General features: G+C 41.3%; 1 protein-coding gene across 4 annotated transcripts in view; it reads left to right on the top strand.

Annotated features, from left to right (window-relative positions):
- The window catches only part of wwox (WW domain containing oxidoreductase), a 306560-nt gene that overhangs the window by 47014 nt on the left and 239614 nt on the right, over window positions 1-19932 (top strand). The window contains exon 6 of one of the 4 annotated variants that reach the window (XM_064313816.1): window positions 19422-19505. The exons of the other annotated variants lie outside the window; for them this stretch is intronic. Coding sequence (XP_064169886.1) covers window positions 19422-19490 — 69 coding nt within the window. The 3' untranslated portion in view covers window positions 19491-19505. Of the gene's footprint in view, window positions 1-19421; window positions 19506-19932 lie in introns of those variants that run through there. 4 annotated transcript variants of the gene reach the window in all.

Raw genomic sequence — 19932 nt, 5'->3', positions numbered from 1 at the left:
CTGACCGTCCTTTTTCCTTTTTCATTAAAAATGTATATCCGAGTTTGGTGCTTATTACGAAGATGTTGTGCGTAATTAGGGTAATGTCTGCATTGTGCTGTATTTTTGAGTGGAACAGTGGGGCGCCAGGCATTGGAAGAATCCCCACGTATTGACGGATTGGCCTTTGTTAGCTTCTCAGTGCCACGGCGAGGGTTTCCAGTTCACAGAAAACGCCCGGCGCTGTGTTTTCGGCTCAAAGGGCAAGCGCAACTCTAATTTCCAGGCACTAAAAGCGGAACTGCCACCAGGGGACCTGTAGAGTATATTATAGGTTAAGCCCTCATTTTGTCTCCGGTACCGAAAAAGAAAAAGCAACAAACTTTCCCTTGACCTGTGATCAGATCCCGTTCCCCGGGAGCCCCGGAAAAATGCCCAGAGGTGTCAAAACTGCTTCAGTGTGTTTTCTTCATAGTTAAAACGTTTATTGCACTCCCGGCCTGCTGGGGACGGCAGGCAATATTGTTTTATGTTTTGCGAACAGAGAGGGGAATTGATAGATTAGCACAGGCCAAAAAACGCTCATTGCCAACCACACAGGTGGAGTTAAACCTGCGCAATGCTGCGTGGGGTTTTTTTTCATGGCGGGAAACAGATGGCACCCCAACGCTGGTAGCGGGCATTCGGCGTGGTGCCCCTTCGTCAACCGGTGCGGTTCACACGGAGCGCTTCGGCGAACGATTTGGCCGTTGACTTTTGTGAGAGGCTTCGGCTGATCGATTCAATTATAAATTGTAAATCGTTCCTGTTATGGCCTTTGTATTAACCGAGGTTTTAGAGTTTGCTTGATCGATTGAGGGTGAAACATTTTATATGAAATGTCATTGATTAAAATTCATTAATTAACGTTTTGTTGGTTACTATTATTCTAAGAATTAGTACCAACTATTTGAACCATCTGTTGACAGACATTCTTAATATCAGAAGGCCTTTCTTTTCTCAGACAGAACATGCGCTCTATTTAATATTTAATGGAATAGAATAGTCTAGAATAATAACATTACCATTGTGCTTCATTAAAAAAACAATAAAACAACAAAATAAAAGTATAAGTTTTTATGGCAAGATTTTTCTCACAACTAGTTGTTGCTACTGCCAACAAGTACAAGTACTTCAGCCCTTATGCATAATATGGCAAGCCTCTTTACTATTTACATTCAAAATTTATTTTCATAATAAAAGATCAAATTAAATTTTTTTATGTTGTGTAAGCCTGTAGTGTATTTGCTAGATTGTTGATTTGGCTTTAAATTTTGTGTCATTTCACGTCACTTTTGTCTTTGTTAGTAAGGATATGATCATTCTGTCTGTGCTATTTGCCATTTGTTACTGTTGGAATTCTCTTTCATGATTTGAAAGGAACTGCAAGAAATGACTTTCTGTTTTGACCTGGTTACCTGTTAAATCTTTTACTGCATGAACTGACCCAAGGGTTGATATTTTTAAATTGACAAACTGGTTATTTATAATCAGAGTATCCTATTTAATATACTCCTATAATAATGTACAAGGCCACTAATTGATAGTAATTATTACAAATAATTAGTGGCCTTGAGAAGCAAAGAACTTGGAGCTTTTGCAAAAATAATTTAATAATAACATAAAAAGGAAAATAAAAATCAGAATCTGGATTTTGCAATAAGGGTTGTCCTATTGAAAATGAAACTTGAAATTTGAAACTTAAAAAATGAATTTTTTCTTTGTGCGTATTATTTTTGTATATTGCCACGCGTAAAACTATTTAAAAAAATAGGGGTGAAAATTAAAACAGTTCAATCCTTAGGAGATATATTTGCCATTGTGTACCATTTGTGGATTAAGATCAACAAAATATTAATCTTAATTTTATTTTAAAAATGTTACTTTGATGTACTCCAGCACCAGATCTCTGAAGTATGCTTTGTGATCATTTTTTTTTCTATAGATGTATTGAGTAACATTTTTCTTTTCACAATTTTGATGATTTGGCAAATCCAAGTTACAGAGTTTATGAAGAAATGAATGGGCTTATTGCACTCATCACTTATTACATTATGGTCCCATATACAAATCAACAGAGGTGAAACACGAAGCGGTCTGTTTTTACTCCCAGCATGCAATTGGCATTACAAGTGTAATGCTCTCCGGGGAATAATCTTCCACTCAGTGGAAAACAGTGCACATACTGTGGCTGAGCTAGGTTATATGTCATTGGTCAAGACATGGAAGTGACAGTTACAACAACACACCAGTCCAGGCCAATACAGAGTCTCTGATTCAGCCCAATACAGACCTTCTAATTAGGTCCAATCCGGAGCCTCTTGTTGGGTTCGTTTTGGGTGAATACGGTGGTGGGTCCATCATGCATGCATACACACACACACACACTGAGAAATGGAGGATATGGTATGAACTGGAGGGTTTGGTGTCTAAATTAAAAAAAAATGTGTGTGTTAAGATAAATAATACTATAATACAAATTCTAATACTAATAAGATAAATATTCTGGATGTAAAGGTTAATTTACTTACTTACAGTATAGTATGTTAATAACATTTACTTTACATTTAAGCCTAAATAAGAAAGTGGTCTTCTGGGGAAATGTTCATGATTTAGTTTATAAGGTATACCTTTTTTATATTTCTTAATAGGAATTTAAATTCTAATATGATTATTCTTCAGTCAGCCTTTCTTAATATTGGCATACACGTGCATTGATTGGCAGTTTATCTGACCATTTCTTTGTCTCTACATTCATTCATGCTTGAATGCAGTTATGAAATATTAAAAATAACTTTTTAGGCTTTTGTATAATGTCTGGAGCATTTGGAACATTGTAATATTTGGTATTTGTTGTAATTCATTATTGTTCAGTATTCATAGCCACTGCTTTCTACACAAGCATGCCCATTAACAAATCACAAAATGCAAGCTTTTCTTTTTCTTTTAGGTGTTGTTTGGACATTTGCTGTGAGTTTTTCTTTTTTTCATCTTAAGTATTATTAATATTGGGTTTTTTGCCTTAACCACAGAATTTAGATTTTAGTCACAGAAAATATATTAAAACAATCTGCTGTTGAAATGTAAACAAAAAAAAGCAAACAAAATACCATTTTGATGTCCTGAAATATAGTTAAAAATTTATTATAAAATATTAATCGTTCTCCATCCTGGAGATGAAAATGGAAAGATGTTCACCCCAGGTGTCCGAGATTTAAAACTTTAATCTCAATAATCTGTGTACCGTTCGTTATTGCATTCCATTTAGATTACTTTTCCTAAGCCGGGGTATTGAAGAGTCTTGCTTTGCAGCCTTGCACAACATTTCTTGGAGGTTCCAAGTGGGTCTTTTGCATTAGCAACCCTAACAATGCATCAGAGCCCTGGCACAGACATTTTCAATAAATCCGAGTGTTCAGGGAAATTTGGCTCATAAAAAGAGGGGGGATCGGGGAACATCCAGTAATAAAGATGCCCCTAAATCACAGAGCAGCGCTTGCGCCCCGACCCGCCCCGGTCCCCGCTCCCTCTCCGGATGCAGGCGTGACATCTGTGATTAGTTGCTTATTACTGAGGTGGGCCGAACAGGGGGCCCAGGAGTGGCCACCTTCTGTGGCCTTTAATGGCGCTTTGTGTTCGAACCGCGCCTCCTCCTCCTCCTCCTGCTCCTCCTCCTAATCAAAAACGCCCACACGCGGTACGGCGCGTCGCCGTGGAGAGGGCCCCGTTTGCTCGGGGAGGGGCGGGGGAGGGCGCGGTCGCGGGTTAATTGAGGGGGATAAGGCATACGGGACGGGCAGCGTGAGGGTCCCGGAGTCGCTGGGTAACGGGGGTTGTGCCTTAAGACCCTGCACCCCCGCCATCATCGCCTCTGAGGGTGAAAAATGCAAATTAAGGCACGGTTTGATTTTATTTATTAGTTTAGTTTATTTCACTCCTCGACTTTCCTTGACTTCAGATTTAGTGTCGTTGTCAGGACAGGTTGTAAGTAATCTACTGCGTGTGTGTGTGTGTTTTTTTTATTTTTATTTTTTTAATACCTCGAGGGGAGTGTATTTTCTTATATTCAAATACCGATGTGAATTTGTTGGATATTTGCTTAGCAGAGCAAACCACAGATGTGACCACAGACAATTTGGACTGTTAGGTTCTAATTCTCTTTGACTTCCCGTACTGATAGTGATTCTCCCATGCTTTTCTGTCGCAGGTACTGTAGTCATAAAAACAATTTACATATGATTGTGTGCTTATGGCCTTTATTTAATCAGGAGCTGCTCGGTCCACTTAGGCTCTCAGTTGACGACGAAACAGAGGTGATATTTTGGAATTATTTGTAAATGAGGTTGGGATTGATATAACATTAACCGCGTTGGGTTCAAAGTTAAATGGCAAACCACAACTGACAGCGAGACATTACACACCAATTCCCCTTGTTTCCTTGCCTTCATAAATATCCCCTTTCCTTCAGAGTGTAATTAATGTGTACTGGTGTAGCTGTCTCAAGTTTCAGCCCTCAAATAATAGAACTTGTTTTTAATAACATGCCATCATAAAATGTCATGCTGACTTAATAGGCATGTGGAGCTAAAGAAATAATAATAAGAGGAAAATAATAACAGCTAAGGGCTATTTTAGGGAAGCATTTTGAATACAAGTCAGGGTGGGTGTCTGATGGTCGCACATTTTTCATAAAATGACTTTGAGAGGCAGAACATTACCTCTGTGGAACTCCACTGACTGCTTGTGGCACACTGCTCTGGCAGACTCAATTAATTACCTTCGCTGGATCCGATCAGTTACTGCAGAAATTAGCTTAGTATACTGCGAGTGGAGAATGTTTTCGTTTAATCAATATAGTTAATGGAAAAGCCCCTCACTGTTTGTCTCTGACTTTAAACACCGTTTAAAATATTAAAGGATTTCTCCGATTTCGTCCGTTCGATTGCGTCCGAAGAACTCGCACGTGTCTGCTTATGTATTTTGAACGTTGTCCTGTCCACGCATTTAATCACCTCTGTTCTGACGCAGACGATTCGAACGCCAGGAACGTTTAAACCGTCGTCACATTCCGCGCGGCGACATTCCAGGTGCAGAAGATTCCAGTAGGCGCCATTAAAAATGGCTAATTACACATTTAGCTTCGGTATTTTATTGCAGGGCCACCCAGGTTGTTTTATGAAAGTTTTACTGGGCATACGTGTGTGATGGTTTCCTTGAAGACCCGCGTCTTTTCCTCTCCTAGCTGTGCTGGTCAGTTTTTCCCTTGGCCATGTTCGTGCCAGTTTTTTTGGAGAACTGCCGAATGCAAATTTTTAGCCCCCTGAATAAAACCCGTCACCTGTCTGTCTTTTTTTTTTTTTTTTTCTTTTTCTTGATAGAGAGCACCTTGTCTTTCCTAACTAGGTACACATTTCCAGCAAACCGATGAACTTTGTGACCCACTTCTTAAAATAAAGCATCATAATTTGTCCTCACCCCTTGGCTACTAAAGCTTTAGCAGCGTCTGCGAGCTCTCATTAATTTTTCACAGGCCAGTGATGGATAGTTTGTATTTATTCACTGCTGGGGTTCTGTTATGTGAATATGACTCATTTTAAAGCATTACATATTCATGGCCAGGGATAGGCTGTATACGGAACTTATAATTAATGTGTCACAGAGGGGAGGCTGACTCCAGGTTCGTTTGTAGACCTTGTTAAACACAGTGCGATCCACAAACAGCTTCAAAGGTGTTTGTCCAGGTTCCAAAAAAAAAGGCGTAAGGTTTCTTCCTCCAGGTTTTGCATTTCCCTTTGTCTTGTGTCCTGTCAAATGAGGAGGGAGAATGCCTGCCGTGAATGAATCTTAGGACAGGGCTTAGTGTTGAGAGAGCTTTGTTTCATTTCTGCTAAAGGAATGCATTAAATGCTACAGTACTTATGGTATGGATCTGTCCCTGCTACTATATCCTTGCTCTCCATGCGCTGAGCACATGTTCTTCATGCATTGAATATTCCTATCCTATCGTACTGTACATGTTGGAAAATTCATGGATATTAACTCCCTGTCCGCGGTGTTTTGGGTGGTTTTGAGTTCCTTCAGGCGGATTTTGTGATTTGGATGCCGTGTCGTGCCTCCGGGGTGGAGTCCTAGCCGTGCGATCATTCCCGTATACCGGTCGGGAATTATTCAATTACCCGTAAGGGAGGAAACACATAATTGAGCGCAGTAAATTTAGTTTAGTGTGAAAAAAGTGCTTGTCACGCCTTGATTGTAAAGAGGAATCTCAAAGCAGGCGTTTGTGTTGGATATACCATATGCTTTTTTTTAAAAAAAGGGAAGTGTTTTTCTTTTGTAGATTTTGAAGATTTGAGTACACTGGTTTTAAGGGGCAACACATTAAATTAGTTTAATATATACTGTCAGGCGAATTAAAAAATAGTTGATTCATTTTTTCCTGTTATCTGAATTAATTGGTATATTCATCTGATATTGTCTTTTTCTGCACTAGTCTGGTATTTGTTCCCATTAAATGTTTAAATTCCAACACAGTGGCATTCAGCTTTTTAAAATTTTATTTTGAACAATAGCCTTTTTTATTGAAATATTAAATATGCATCAAAAAGTTGCTGTTACATTTTAGATATAGCCTGGTAGCAGTGGTGAGCATTGAGCATACCTGAGCATGCCCTGATATGAAATGAAGCTCTTTTTGAAACAATGGCCTTTGTTTTTTTTTTTTCATCTTTTTTTGCCTTCCACACCTTACACCCAAATTCATCACACGTTGTAAATGTTGCACATAATATTACACTTGGTTAAATTTGGCACTCGAAAGTTATGGCCAATCAGTACTGTGGTTAAACTGAATGAGGGCGTTGTTGAAAAAGGCCATCGTGTTTTCACTTAGAGTGTCCACCTTGCCAGTCGAAGGTGGTCTGTCCGAGTTCCCGCCTGAGGTCAAGGCCAAGCTCTAATGATGGACTCTCTTAATCACCTTTCATTTGTTTACGTTATGTCTCCGAACACTTCCAAACACGTTTTTCCGAGCAAAGTTGGTGGTCCGACATTACCATGCGCCCATTTATCATGTCAGTGGCGGAGCGGAGAGAGATCTGTAGTCCATTAAGAAAGTGTTGTGTATACATTGAAATAATATCTGGCGTAATGTGAAGTGACAGTCAAAATTATGGCCACTCTCTCGCTGCAAGGGTACTTCTCTGCCAAGCTCGGTAATATCACTGTGGCTCCATTCATGGCTGTCAGCAGTTCTGGTCGTCTCTGCTGAGACCCATAACCACGCACGGAAGAGGAAGACTCCTGCCAAGGGAAATACTATAACACTGATATATATTTGTTAATGGTAAACGGCAATTAAATGGGAGATTGAGGAGTCCAACGGTGGTCGTATATTAACCCTTTGAGTTTAAGCCTGAGAAATCGTTAACCAACAGCTACAAGGAAAGCGGGGGGGGAGGTGTGGTGTAGGGGGGGAGGAGGACACGAAAGTAAAGACTGTTGCGCCGGATTTATTTCACCGGTGGTGTTAGTGGATTGTCTCTAAAGTCGCGGGGTCCGCAGCAGACTGCTGCTGCTGCTGCTGCTGCTGCTGCTCTCGGTCCTGATTAGATTCCAGGTGCACTCTATATTGCGCACACGGACCCTTTCAGCACCATCAGCACAAATGCAAAGCTGGCTGCGTGCGCAAACGGACACTTTCATGCAAAATAGAAGCCCTCCCAGCAACTTTTTTTTTTTTTTTTTTTTGAAACACCATTTTTAAAAAAAGATCGAAACACTGAACGTGTCACGTACTGTAGGGCCCTGGCAGGGCTCGGGAAAATATTTCCCCCCCGGGAATAACTGGAGATTTCGTAGTTTGCACGGTCTGGCGCGGCTCCACGCCCGCTCTGCGGCTGTCAAGTGCGGTTGCGCCGGGCGAAGCGGCAGGGTTGGGTTGAGTCGGAGCGTGCTGCATGGAACCGTGGAGTTTTGAGTCCTTGGGGAAGGAACGTGTGCAATTATGCATTCTGTGTTTTTAGAAATGATGAAAGAATGTTTTTGTATGCTTAGAGGTCTTTAAAGCAAGTTATCTCTTCTTGCAGACATACTTCCTTGGGTGATTAAAGTATTTGACACGTTTATCTGGTTTATTGTCTTACCGGATTAGACAGCTGAGTGGAATAATAAGACAGTGTTGTAGGTGTGAATAGGTTCTTTGTTCTCATTCTTTATTTAATATCGCACTTAGTGTTATACATTGACCGTGTCTGCCACTTTAATGAGCACCTGGGTTTCTAGAAACAAAACTTGAAGACAGCTGTTCATTATTTAATATGGAGTTTAGAAGTTAAGCAAAATTTTGTTCATTTTGTTTTATGCCTTTTCAAAACAATGGCCATGTCTGGCTTCTACGTAAATCGCGATTGCTGCAGTTGATATTTATGGAATTAGGAATAGTTTATGAGAATTAGTAACAATCTTTCTCTGTTGTTGCAAGACGGGATTGTCTTTATGAGCCCTTGATGTATTATTTGTTATTTATTCGTATTTCAGGTGTTTGTATTTTGCTATAGTATTTTAAAGAACAAAATGGGAATTAAACAAAATACACATTAAATTTAGATGATTCAAATGTACATATCTTAACATTTAGCCATTTTTAGAGTTACAGTAATCACTGACAAAATGGACTGAGTATTTGCTCTTGTGTGAATAACCCTGTTGAATTGTTGACAAATTAAATAAATTCCCTAATATTCATATACTTTAAACAACAAGTGACATGTATCATAAATGCTGTGATGAAGCAAATCACCATTCGGAACATGCACATGCATATCAAGTTATTTTAGAACAACTGTAGCTACATAAGAAGGAATATGATTTATGCTGATTAAACTCATCAGTCTTTGTGGTAACATTTTGCATGCAAACTGTTTATCTATTTCTGCACACAAATGCTTTCCCCGAATACAACAGTCCATGTAATAATACATTTTGTATATTGGGGAAAATGGAATGGAAAATGGAAGATAAAAGTAATTCTAAAAATGATTTGTCTCTTGAATTTTTAAAGGATACAGTGTGTTTCTTACTAATCGTTATTTTTATGAATATTTTTAATGTTTCTCACTCCAGGTGTTTTAAACTGTTGCAGTTCTTTCACTATACTTCATATTATTTCTCTCGTGTTTATTCTGTGTTAAATAGACTTCTGGAGGCTTTCCAGGTTACAGTCGCACAGGGTAGATTTTCATTTATATTTAACACATTTCAGAGGTTTCTCAACCAGGCCTTAAATCCAATGTGAAAACCAGATGCTGCACCGGGCAGCGACGTGAGCACTGTTGGCTTGAGTTACAGGGAGATGCAGATAGTCTGTTGGGTCCCAACCGTTTGGCTATTGCTCCAGTCAAAGACGATCGAAGCGCAGTGACTTAAAACACAGTAAGCGCAAAGCCGTAATTAATACTGCTGAATACGGATATTCTGTATGTTGTGCTAATCATCCACAGTTATTTGCTTCAGACGTTCAGTGCGATAGGGTAGTTTAAAGGCCCTTTCTTCCTCAACACTTATTTTCTTTCCTGTTGCATGCACGCTGAAGGTAGCAATAACTATCCATTTTTATCTTATAGGTCTTATAAGTGTCTGAAATAATGAAGAAAAATATCTAGGTGCGTAAGGAGATAGACAAAGCACACAGATGGTTTTGATTTAAAGGCGAGCTAAAACATCTCCATTCAGGGTTATTTTATTCCACTTATTCTAAGTCATTATTTCTATAAATAATACTTTAAAAGCACCAGCCATTGGATATTTCGCACTGTTCTTAAGAGCTACTGTTAATGAACAAAGAAAAAAAAAAGAAAAATGAGAAATCATTTAGTAGTTTTTTTTTTTTGAAGAAAACTTTTTGCCATGTGACCTACGGTATGTGGTTGCTGAAGTGCTTCCATGTGAATTTGCACGTATGCTGGACGACCACAGGCAAGAACTGGTCGCGGTTCTGTCCAGCTAAAGCACTATCAATCTTAGATGCTTGTAAGTACTTAGGCAACAATAAATTTGATAGATAGTCAATTTAAGTATTTGGCTGGTGGTTTCCTTCACACAAGAAAAACATATTCTACTTTTATTGCTCTTGCTGTACATCATATGGCTTGGCCACAGAGGAGTGTGTTGTGCAAAGAGTATATTAACTCACTGACTGAGTACCTATGACTATGTGTTTATTGCCAGGTATATTACTCACACTGTACATGTGTAGTAATTCAATAGATTAAAAATAGTTATTATATAAGTTTTTTTCATACACGTTTGTGTCCAGTTTGTATGATTTATCATGTTATGATCTGTGTTGTTGAATGAGAGTAGCCAGTTAAGTTCTGTCTGTTATGTACGTGGGGCTGGATTAATTCCTGCTTTTACAAACTTTTCTTGGCCACTCATTGACAAAAGTAACCACTTTTTTTCCCAATAAACATTAACATGAATCATGGAATTCTCAATCAGTCTGTTTATGAATTGGTTAGTTGCCTGGGTAGACATCTTTGGCAGACAAGCTTTTCTGCCTGCATCTAATGATCTGTGGCTGTCACAATTCAGAATTTTGCCATTTTAGGGAAACAATATCCTGTATCCAAGTTTAGTTTTAACCTTTTTTTAAAATTTTTTTTTATGTATAGCTAGAACTAGCTATAACTTTGCAGTATATGAATTTTCATTCATGTGAAGACGGCCTTGAAAGAGTATGATTGCGTGATTCAGTTTAAATACAGATAAACAGACAACAGACAATCTTCTTCTAGGGGAAACAAAGCTCCCATGGTAGCTGGCGGTATTTTATGTGATGACATCACTAGATTGACAAGAGCACAGTTAAGTCAGGAAAGCACTATAAAAGTGGATAGATTGCACTCTAAGTCTCTCTTTATTGGATACTGTAATTGACATGTACTTGTCATTTATAATCATCTGTCCATTGCTCTGAAGGGGGAGCAGTAAAGTTAATTGCACCCACTCATTTGCATTAATCTCACCTCTGAAGGCTATGGCAACCCATTAATATTGTGTCATAATGAATTATCGCAAATAAAATTGAACATATTGATTGATGATCTCCTGCATCCCCCTGTGTTTGAAAACATTTTATTAGCTGTTTAAGCCTGATAAAAAAATTTTTTTTTTTAAACCGGGTAAACTTAATATGTGGCGGAACTCAGACGGGCACCTGTACCTTTTTCCGACAAAACGCTTAGCATTGAGAGACCAATTAAGAGACAGTACAGCATTAGCAGCCATTTTGCTGAAGGAGCCAAATGGCTAAGAATAGAAGTTCATCAATTAAAATCCACAGGCAGCCTGTGGAAGCTGGATCCAATGCATGCACTGCATATGGAGGCTCCGAGAACTCAAATAATCATAAATTCACATGACAAAGACGTATTAAAGCCATGAAGACTCTTCCTCTGATCCGTAAAGAGTAACACAATGAAAATGTTACGTGCGAAATGGGCGTTAGGTTAGAGCTTATAAATGACTTAATTGCGATAGGTGATTCATGACATGGGAATGAAAAATGTTGCATTGACCAACCTAGCCATATACAGTGAAAACATTCATATGCACTGTGTTCAGGGAGACATATGGGCTCTTTCTGCCTGCCGGCTCCTTAGTACAGAATGTCCAGCTAAACACTTTTCCTGGGTTCAGGTTTCAACAAATATGGTTTATTTTAACACGTGTGCGTGTGTGTTTGTATTTTTTTTTTAAATACAAGAAAATGCACAATTGTCCAGTAGTGATACTGTAAGTAAAGTGAAATAGTGAAAAATGTATTCATGAGAATATGACTTGATGTACTGGTACATGATAAAACCTGTGTGTATGATACATATATTTATTAGTGAGAGTCCGTTAATAATTTATCATAGAACTTTAAGCTAACATACATTAGCAGCTATGTATTCAATGTATCCCTTATTGAAAAGCGTTAACTCAAATCTGCTGTTTAAGTGGCATTAGGGTGTGTCTGTGATTTGATTTTCTGATGCTAATCACCCCCATGCATTTAAATATTTGGATATACCTTTTGGTCTAACGAACAGCTGCAAACAGAGTGTTTATTAGGGAAGTAATACAAAGGGAAGGAAAAGAATTGCAGTTGTGTGCATGTTTGTGTGTGTGTGGAACCTGTCCACTGCTCATTATACAGTTTTAAACTAATCACAAGCAAAAGGAAAGAAACGCAAACCTGTCCAAGCGAGAGCATTTTCAAAGTTCAGAGATGAGTGTTCCAGCGCACGTGCCTCATTAATTTACTGTAGTTCCGCCAGACTGATAGAATGCAAACCCAAAATGCACAAGGAGAGGGATGTGTGTGTGTGTGTGTGTGGGGGGGGGGGGTGGGTATGAGGTGTGGACACCTCCTAATGAAGCACATATCCCCAGAAGTAACCAAAGGAATTGGTATGAGTGTAATGAAGGGGGGAGAGAGAGAGCCGGGGCTATAGCTAATAGAGGCTAATTTACAAAACTAAAATATTCCAGGTCAATATGGACTCTGCCTCATTAAAAGTGTAAAGGGCCTCTAATTTTGCATAGGGGTAAACGGCGGCTATTGATGTGAATTGATAAGCCGGTTGTTTTCCTGCGCGCCGCTGCCTTGGAAACGGGCCGCGGAGCGGGGCAGACGTTACGGGCGCCCAGACGGCGCCCGTCTGGCACGGCGGCGTTGGCCCCCGCGCCCCCCGCTCTGAAGCCCGTACCCCGGTCCCACGCACTCCGCGCCCAAATCCGCTAACGGAGGGCCCCGTCCGTCCGCCTCATTTATCACGCGCGTTTTGATTCCCTTGTTTTGAATGAAAAGGTGCTGCAATAAATACTACCCCCCCCCCCCCCATCCTCTTAAACACGAGGGCGAGATGGATGCAGCCAGCAGAATTAATTGCACCCAGTTACTGAAGATCAGCAAGTTTGCACAATTCACATGCTGTTCCGCCATATGGCTGCCCACTAGGTGAAGAGTTTGATTAATGTTTCAGAGGCTATATTTTTTCAGCTAATATTCGATCACAATACCACTCTACCTTTTCTTTCACGTTCTTTTAATTAATTAATTAATTAATTAATTAATTAATTAATTAATTAATTCAACATATTATATTTTATTGCTTGTAATTTTGGAATTGTTTTATGCTAAACTTTCACAAATGTTTGCCTTGTTTTCTCTATCTGTCTTAGTGATATTTTTAAATGAACTGGCACCCTGTATTCAGAATGTTTTTTGTGGCAGCCTTTAAAATTTTTTTATTTCTCAACATTATGAGGTTACCTTTCATATCGCTCTAAATATCTGGTAGCGATACCCACAGCGTAGTTTATGTGCAGTACAGCTAGTTGTGGTAGCATTGGCATGGCATGCTTGGTCAAGGTTACACTCCTCTCTAAGTGAGTATTGTTCATTTAATGGCTGGAAAGACTGTAGACCTGTACTCCAAACGTTGTGTTCACTGCCACTACCTGACACTTCCTCTCCGCTCTACCCAGTCTGTGTTCACCATTATTTAAGTTCCTCGTGTCTTTTCTACTGTCTGTGTTCACCATTATTTCAGCTCCTTGTGTCTTTTCTACTGTCAGTTTTCACCATTATTTCAGTTCCTCGTGTCTTTTGTACTGTCAGTGTTCACCATTATTTCAGGTCCTTGTGTCTTTTCTGCTGCCGGTGTTCACCATTATTTCAGGTCCTTGTGTCTTTTCTGCTGCCGGTGTTCACCATTATTTCAGGTCCTTGTGTCTTTTCTACTGTCAGTGTTCACCATTATTTCAGCTCCTTGTGTCTTTTCTACTGTCAGTGTTCACCATTATTTCAGTTCGTTGTGTCTTTTCTACTGTCAGTGTTCGCCATTATTTCAGGTCCTTGTTTCTTCCCCTCCGTACAGTCAATGCCCCAGAGGTCTGCAGTGCCGTCCTGATCCGATCACTCACGAGGCCCGCTTAGCAGTTAACGTTAACAAGTAGGGGAACAAAAGCAATTGTCACAACATCAATACTGTGGAGACTCCAAATGATTTCCTACGGGGTGCTACAGTGAGACAGGGATAATGGGGGGATGTTCTAAGATGAATTATTTACAGCCTGCAAATAACAGACCTGAAACTGTGCAAGAGGGGACAATAGACATCCGTCTGAAATAACAGAGATTGATTTTAGCAAATAATAGCAGTCCTACCAACGGGTTTGTGGTACTGCCATTTTATACCGCCACTGTATTCCTCGCCATTTAATTGTGGGAGCAGTAGGCACGGTAAAGAGGTGATTGATTGTCGTTGGGTATTAATGCTGGGATCCAGTAGAGGAATTTCTGCACGTTGTCTGCCAACAACGATTAATGGAGAACGTGAGAATTCCCCCGTAGTTTGTTAGCGTGCCGCTACGGCTTTTCAGCAAACCTGGTGCCCTGGCCTCTGACTCGCCCAGAGAGCTCCCTGAGCGATCGCGGACCTTGGCGGAATATTAATTGCGCGACCGCTCAATCAAGCGGTAACAGATGGGCACCGGGCCGCACCCGTCCCGTCGGTGGAGCCGGGACTTCTGAAACATCATGCCACCCGCCGTACCCGCGTGGGCAAAATTTCCCTACCGCTATGTTTCAGGGGTTGGCGGAGGGGGTGGGGGGTGGAAGAAAAGAAAAGAAGCCAGCACCATTTGATGGCCTCGCCTGTTGTTGTGCTAGGCTAACGCGCAGCAGGAAGTAGGTGCTTTTCTCACAGATTTCTCACTCGGTGTGAGGATCCTCGGCAGCTGGCGAGGAGAGGAGCCGGGGCGTTGAGCCGAAATGGAGTGGAGCGCCGCTTCCCGCGGAAGTCTTGCTGAGCCGCAGTAGCGCAGGAAGGTAAAAAAGAGGCGAGAAAAGCGGTGGATTCGGGAGCTGCGCTCGCCTTCTGTCATCATTAGCTGGCTCTGGTTTTCGCTGGGTGTTTTTTTTTTTTCGCGGTTGAACTTTGCGCTCAGTGCAGGGGCTGGCTGGAGGAGCTGCGTGTGGGACGGTCCGGTCTGAGCTGATGGGACAGGGTGGGGGGGGGGTGCGTATGGTGTGACTGCTCCGTCAAGGTCAGACTTACACCATAGAGCGCGGCGCGTTTTCAGCAAGGCTGCTCATTCACTGCTAATCATAGCTGAGAGATGGGCGGGGATGAATCTGGCAGTTCCTCTGCAGCGGGGAGTCATATGCTGAGAATCGTACAGATTAATCTCATCTCTTTGTTAAAGTTTTAATTATGCGATCCATCTTAAAAACCTGTGCTCTGGCTCCGGCTTTTGGTTTAGTTATCTGATCGGAGAGTGATAGTCCTATTTAACCACCCTGTCATGACTACTCTGAATGTTTCACTAGGCTTTTTGGAGACATTGCAAACCACAGGGTGCCCTGTAAGACTCTAGCTTTAATACAGAGTATGCAAGATCAGGAAGAGGTTTTACAGAAAAGTGATATTTATGAGGCGCCTTTAAATTTTCCTGAAAGCATTCTTGCTTTTGCACTGTATCTCTGTGGCTATGACATTACTGTATATAAGATGAGATGAGACTGGTGGTGCTTGAGTGCATGCCAGCGTGCACGCGTGTGTGAGAGTGTGTGTGCATGGATATGCATGTGTGTGTGTGTGTTTGTGTTTGTGTATCTGTGCACTAATGTGTGTGTGTATCTGCATGCTTGTGTGTATAGGTGTGTCTGTGCACTTGTGTGTGTGTGTGTATGTGCCAGTATTTAGGAGGGGGAGCCTTGTACTCACTATTAATTGGATTAATAAACGAATCGTACTTTATAGAACAGGTTAAATAGGGAGTGCCTCTGTTACTTGTGGTGGGAGTCAGACAGGCTGATGCCGAGGGTCACGGCGCGATGCTCGCACACCCGGGCTCCGATGGTCACGCAGCCCGCTCTCCGGTTCTCCAAAGCGTTCGGTCTGGAAACAAAGTAACGATGTAATGAAAATACGACTCCGGGCCCGCGGCCCTGGACGGCTTCTTAAAATGAGCTCTTTTGTCTGCGCGGATCCCGAGCCTTTTATGGCGCACCTCCAGTGTGTTTTTATTTGGGGCTTATTTCCCCTTGTTAAGCGCTGTCGCTCGCTCTCTCCGCCAGCGCAATGTGACCCAGAAGTGCATTTGTGGAAATGGGGGGGCTGCAAATGGGCCCTTTTCCCCGCCAGCCGGAATGGACCGGAAGAAGCTCCCGCCGCTCCGTAAATCTGTCTGATTGGCCCCTGCGTGGGGGGGGGGGGGGGGGGGCGGCGGTTTACGGGGGGCGTCGCCGTGGTGGTCAGCTCCAGGAAAAGGAGCACTTTGAATTGCAAATCGACCCCATAACTCAAAAGAAATGCGAGCCCTTAGCATCGATCCCGGTCATCTTTCTCCATTTGGGGCGGATGGGACAGGCGTACGGAGAGGAGCGGTTATTGTTTTTTTTTGTCCAAAGTTTGATATTTTTCTTTATTGCGGCGAGAGGTGGGTGGGGGGGGGGGAGGCTGAGCCCTAATGCATGGAAGGGCTCCTCGGCCATAAAACTGCGCACCTGACGCTGGTCCTGAGCCTCGGCAAAGCTGAATAATGTGACCGGCGCACTGCGTCTTATTTCCTCTGCTCTATTGTGTGATGCACGCGGTGCAGTCCCAAATTCAGTCATAAGTAATGGAGCGATGGAGGAGGATTCTGCGGAACAATATAATGCCAAAATTTAGCAGCTTGACCTGACTGTGTTTTTGAAACTTGATCAGATGGAGCCAGAAAGATCAAGTGTACTGATATAAGATTTTTTTTTTCAATAATTTTGTGGCATACAACAGACATTTTTCACCTTTTATTATTACAATGAATAAATATCCGACTTATTCATAAGTATTACCTGCAAAATAATTATTAAGCAGATGGTAATATTTCCACTTGCTGCTACAGTATAATTTTTTTCAGGAAATGTCTAAGTTGTATTTAACTTCAAATATCACTGTTAGAATCTCACATTATTGTAAATTGGCAAGTCTGAATATTGAAAAGAAAATATTTAAAGCAATCATAACAGTGACTTCTAAGGGATTTCTCACCTAAAACGGGAAGGTTCTTGGCCACATTTATTTGCTACCTAACCTGTTCTGTATACATACATGGTTAAACAGGCCTCTAAAATAGTGTCATACAGACATTGGTTAAAAAGGCCCTTAAAATAAAGTGTCATACAGGCATTGGTTAAAAAGGCCCTTTAAATAAAGTGTCATACAGACATTGGTTAAAAAGGCCCTTTAAATAAAGTGTCATACAGACATTGGGGTTCAGCTGTGCTAAGGCGGTGGTGGGAGTGTAGGGGGAGCAGCATTGCAGCGCATCATCTCTGCGCTGTGTGTGTATTAACAGGAGGCACCGGTGGAGAGAGAGGCAGCGAAGGCTGCCACACACACACACACACACACACACACACACACAGCCCCTCCACTGAAATGAACACGGGGAGGAGGAGTAATTGCACACTATGCTGAACAGTTTTGGAAATGCAAATTTAAATCCCTCCTATTATTTCAATAATCTGCATTTTACTGCTTTGCATGGATCATTCGTTTGCAAAACCAGGTTGTTTCGAGATGGAGGCTCAGAGGTAATTTCATGGTTTAAAGCATTTATACCTATAACTTAATGAGGAAAATGTGTGTTGTTTTCTGTTATGTGCTATTAGGAATCTAACTTTTTATTTCCCATTTTAAGCTGCTTATTCTCTTGATGGCTTCCCCCCCCCCCCTTGTAGTGAGCGTAGTATCGCGCTGAAACAGGATTGGCAAGTTTCTTTTTTTTTCCATCTAAGAGTTCTGCCTGCTTTTCTGTGGGAGCAATCAACTTGTTAATCTTACTGTGATGGGTGAAATCCCAGATGAAAGAGGGTACAGCATTCTCCAGGAACATATTATTGCTAAAATGCTGATGTTTGGAGTCATTTCATGGAGTGGTTTTGAAACGGAGCCTTGAATCTCCTTGTGCAAGAAACGCCCTAATCTTGCCGGAGTTTGTGGCGCACAGTGACGATGCCGAACTTAGTTTCACCTCACACTAACTTGATAGGCGGTAATTGCAGGGGTGACTTTATATTTGGGCTTGCTTTCATTTTTTTTTAAACTTGAGAGCCAATGGAGTGCCATTTGTGCTAGTTGTGAACAGTTGTAGTCACTTTAGTATAACAGTGAACAGTTGTAGTCACTTTAGTATAACAGTGAACAGTTGTAGTCACTTTAGTATAACAGTGAACAGTTGTAGTCACTTTAGTATAACAGTGCTACTTTTCTGACTGACTCTCATGCTAGTCTTTAATAGTGCTGTTTATTGAAAGTTAACATATTTAATAAGCAATACACATGTAACATTTGTAGATATGTTATAAAGTTTTGTTATTAGCGTAAAAAGTAAAAAAAACAAGAATTAATTGCAATTATATTTGTTACGTTGTAATTGGGAATGTACCTGTGTGTCACTGTGCACTTGTTGCTAGGAAAGCTTATAGAACAAATTTGAAAATGGTAAAGGCTGTGATGGCTGCCTAAATTTTGTATTTGAAATTATTCACTCTTCACCTCTTCTTCAGCTTAGTTTAAAGTTGAAGTAACTTATAATGCAGTCCAGTTTTGCCCAATGCCAAGAGTTGTAATTCTGTTTTTTTATGGAAATGTCTCAAACCCTCAAGAAAAAGAAGTACTCACCTTCACTACGCATAAATCCAGTGTCATGGTTCAGTGTGCATTTCAAACAATAAACAAATTCATCATGCGTTGTGTGTGTGCATGCCTATGCTGCACATTCTGTTGTATTATGATTAAAAGTTTGGATATTACAGTTCTTTCAGGAGTGCATTACATAGCATATCATGCAAATGAAACCAAGGCCTTCATTTGATATTTATTGTAAGAGGATGTGGCACGTCCACTCTTTTTTGTTATATAGAACAGGTAAAAACTTACATCATGTGAAGTCTTTGTTCATTTGTTCTTCACTTCACAGATGTACAGTATGTAATTTGAAAGGGAAAACGTAGGTCTTATATTAATGTACGTTAAGGAGAGCCTGCGATACGGTGCAGGACAGGCAGGCAGAGCCTCCATCATCCACAGAGCCTCACCTCTGCCTCTCCCCTCAGCAGTCAAGCCAATGGGTCCTGACTGCCTGAACTTTAAACACCGCACGCGGAGCAGAGTCCCCCCTCCTCTGGATATCCCCAGTCTGAACATGCATGCGAGAGGGCGGGACGAGTCAAACAAACATCTCGGGCAAACTCGATTTTAAAAACGGTTATTCAATTTATCTGCGGAACGAAACAAAATGTTGATGAACTTTGGAGCAAAACCTATTATCTCCGGCTATAATACGGACTTTTAATCCGTTTACAGGTACAGCGTAGACGGAGAGATCGGGCGTCCACGTCCAAACGCATTTATCCGGCGGCTCTCCGCGTCTGATGCCTTCCCTCTCGCCGCCGTTCGCCTCTCCGCTCCCGCCGCTGGTCTCTCTCCTGACAAATTGGATTAGGCTGCATGAATTAAAGCAATAATACAATTTGTTTACAACGCATCATTTATTTCCTGTCAAGCGCCGTTCCATTGACGGCCTGTGATTTTCTGAACCTCGACCTTGCCTCGGTTCAACACGTCGCGGATTTATTACATCGTTCCATTAACTCCTTCATTACCATTAGTGATATTATTAAAAATGCGTGATAGGGGTGCGTGACAGTCGCCCGTGTTCCGGTGTGTGCCAGGTGCCGGAGGGGTGCGCGGGGTACGACTTCATAACCCCGCGCGTGATATTGCTTTTGCTTCCACGAATGCCGCCTAGCCAGTGCTGCGTCAAACGTGCTCTCGCCGTTGCCTTGGAAATAGCTGTATTTATTTTGTCTTGAGA

Source organism: Anguilla rostrata, chromosome 16, assembly GCF_018555375.3.
Source record: "Anguilla rostrata isolate EN2019 chromosome 16, ASM1855537v3, whole genome shotgun sequence".
NCBI lineage: Eukaryota > Metazoa > Chordata > Actinopteri > Anguilliformes > Anguillidae > Anguilla > Anguilla rostrata.
The sequence above is the reverse complement of the archived record's forward strand: the minus strand, read 5'-3'. Positions and strand labels throughout refer to the sequence as shown.